Here is a 1,332-nt window from a genome sequence, read left to right on the forward strand (position 1 = left end):
ATATAACAGTAGATAGAAAATATTCTGAATCAAGAGCCAATATAAGTCTTGCCAAGCCATGCTTTATAGAAAATTGATGAGTCATGAACTAATGCAAATAGAGCTTTTGTAGAAATTAATCAACAGTAAATTTACCAAGTTTAACTTGTATGTATAGAAGGGAAAGTTCATTAAGTCATAGTTTTTAGCCGATAGAGTTTACTTTTATATATGTTTAGGCAGTAAGTAGCCTATAGCCTACTGCCAATTTTTTTCCATAAGTTAACGTAAATAAATACGGCTGATACAACTGATACGGCTGATACTACTAATATGGCTGATACGACTGATATGGCTGATACATCTTATACAGTTGATACGACTGATACTACTGATACGGGTAATATGACTGATACCACTAACACGGCTGATACGACAGCTACGGCTGATACGAATAAAAGGGCTGATACGAGTGGTACCGCTGCTACGGCTGATACAGTTTATACGACTGATACAGCTGATACGATTGATATGGCTGACACGGCTGATACAACTGATACGGCTGATACAACTGATACGGCTGATATGACTGATACGACTGAGACGATTGATACAACTGATACAGCCGATACGACAGATACGACTCATACTGCTGATACCACTGATAAGGCTGGTATTGTTGATACTGCTGTTATGACTGATTTGGCAATTATTAGGGATTCCAAAAATAGGAGTCATAGCAGTGAAACTGAACTTTAGTTAACCAATCAGAAGTATTTTAAAAACGTTAAAAAGTCTTAATAACTAATATCATGGACAGCAGTTGTAATGAAAACAAGTGTTTAGCATGTTAATATATAAAAAAAAATCTGGCACTATAATACTTACTACCAAAAATGTACATTTGTATTAAAGTTAACTCTATAGATTAAAACTTATGACAGTAAATGAAATGTTTCCTTCAACTCTCAAAACTTAAACCTTGTGACTTTCCTGTTGATTCATGTTTACCGAACTTCTATTGGTGTTAGTTCATTGACGCATTAATTCTGTTTAGATATAGCACGGCAAAACTAATATTGGCTCCTGGTTCAGAATATTCTCTATAATATAGAAAATTATCAAAAATAATTTCATTTAATTATATAATAGTATGTTATGCTGTTATATCATTTAACGAAATTGTTCTTGCTGATTTTTATTGAGTCTGTGTACTAGCTTTCTTAGCAACAATAGTTTTACCGGTAGTTATCACAATAGATGAAATTATATTATAATATTTTATCAGCATTTTTACAGAAAAAAATACAAAGGCAAATTTTACCATAGGTCAAAAATCTTTCTAGTAGTCAG

The 1,332-nt window shown here is 32.7% G+C and overlaps 1 protein-coding gene across 1 annotated transcript; it reads left to right on the plus strand.

Annotated features, from left to right (window-relative positions):
• The first annotated feature begins 312 nt into the window (after positions 1 to 312).
• LOC137390445 (dentin sialophosphoprotein-like) lies at positions 313 to 738 on the plus strand. The gene has a single exon (XM_068076778.1). It carries the CDS (start codon positions 313 to 315, stop codon positions 736 to 738), a length of 426 nt encoding a protein of 141 aa, XP_067932879.1.
• The last annotated feature ends 594 nt before the right edge of the window (positions 739 to 1,332 follow it).

The sequence above is a fragment of the Watersipora subatra genome, chromosome 3 (assembly GCF_963576615.1).
Source record: "Watersipora subatra chromosome 3, tzWatSuba1.1, whole genome shotgun sequence".
Lineage (NCBI taxonomy): Eukaryota > Metazoa > Bryozoa > Gymnolaemata > Cheilostomatida > Watersiporidae > Watersipora > Watersipora subatra.

Excerpts from the sequence above, each read along its gene's own strand:
- LOC137390445 (XM_068076778.1), top strand. The coding sequence starts at position 313 with ATGGCTGATACGACTGATATGGCTGATACATCTTATACAGTTGATACG.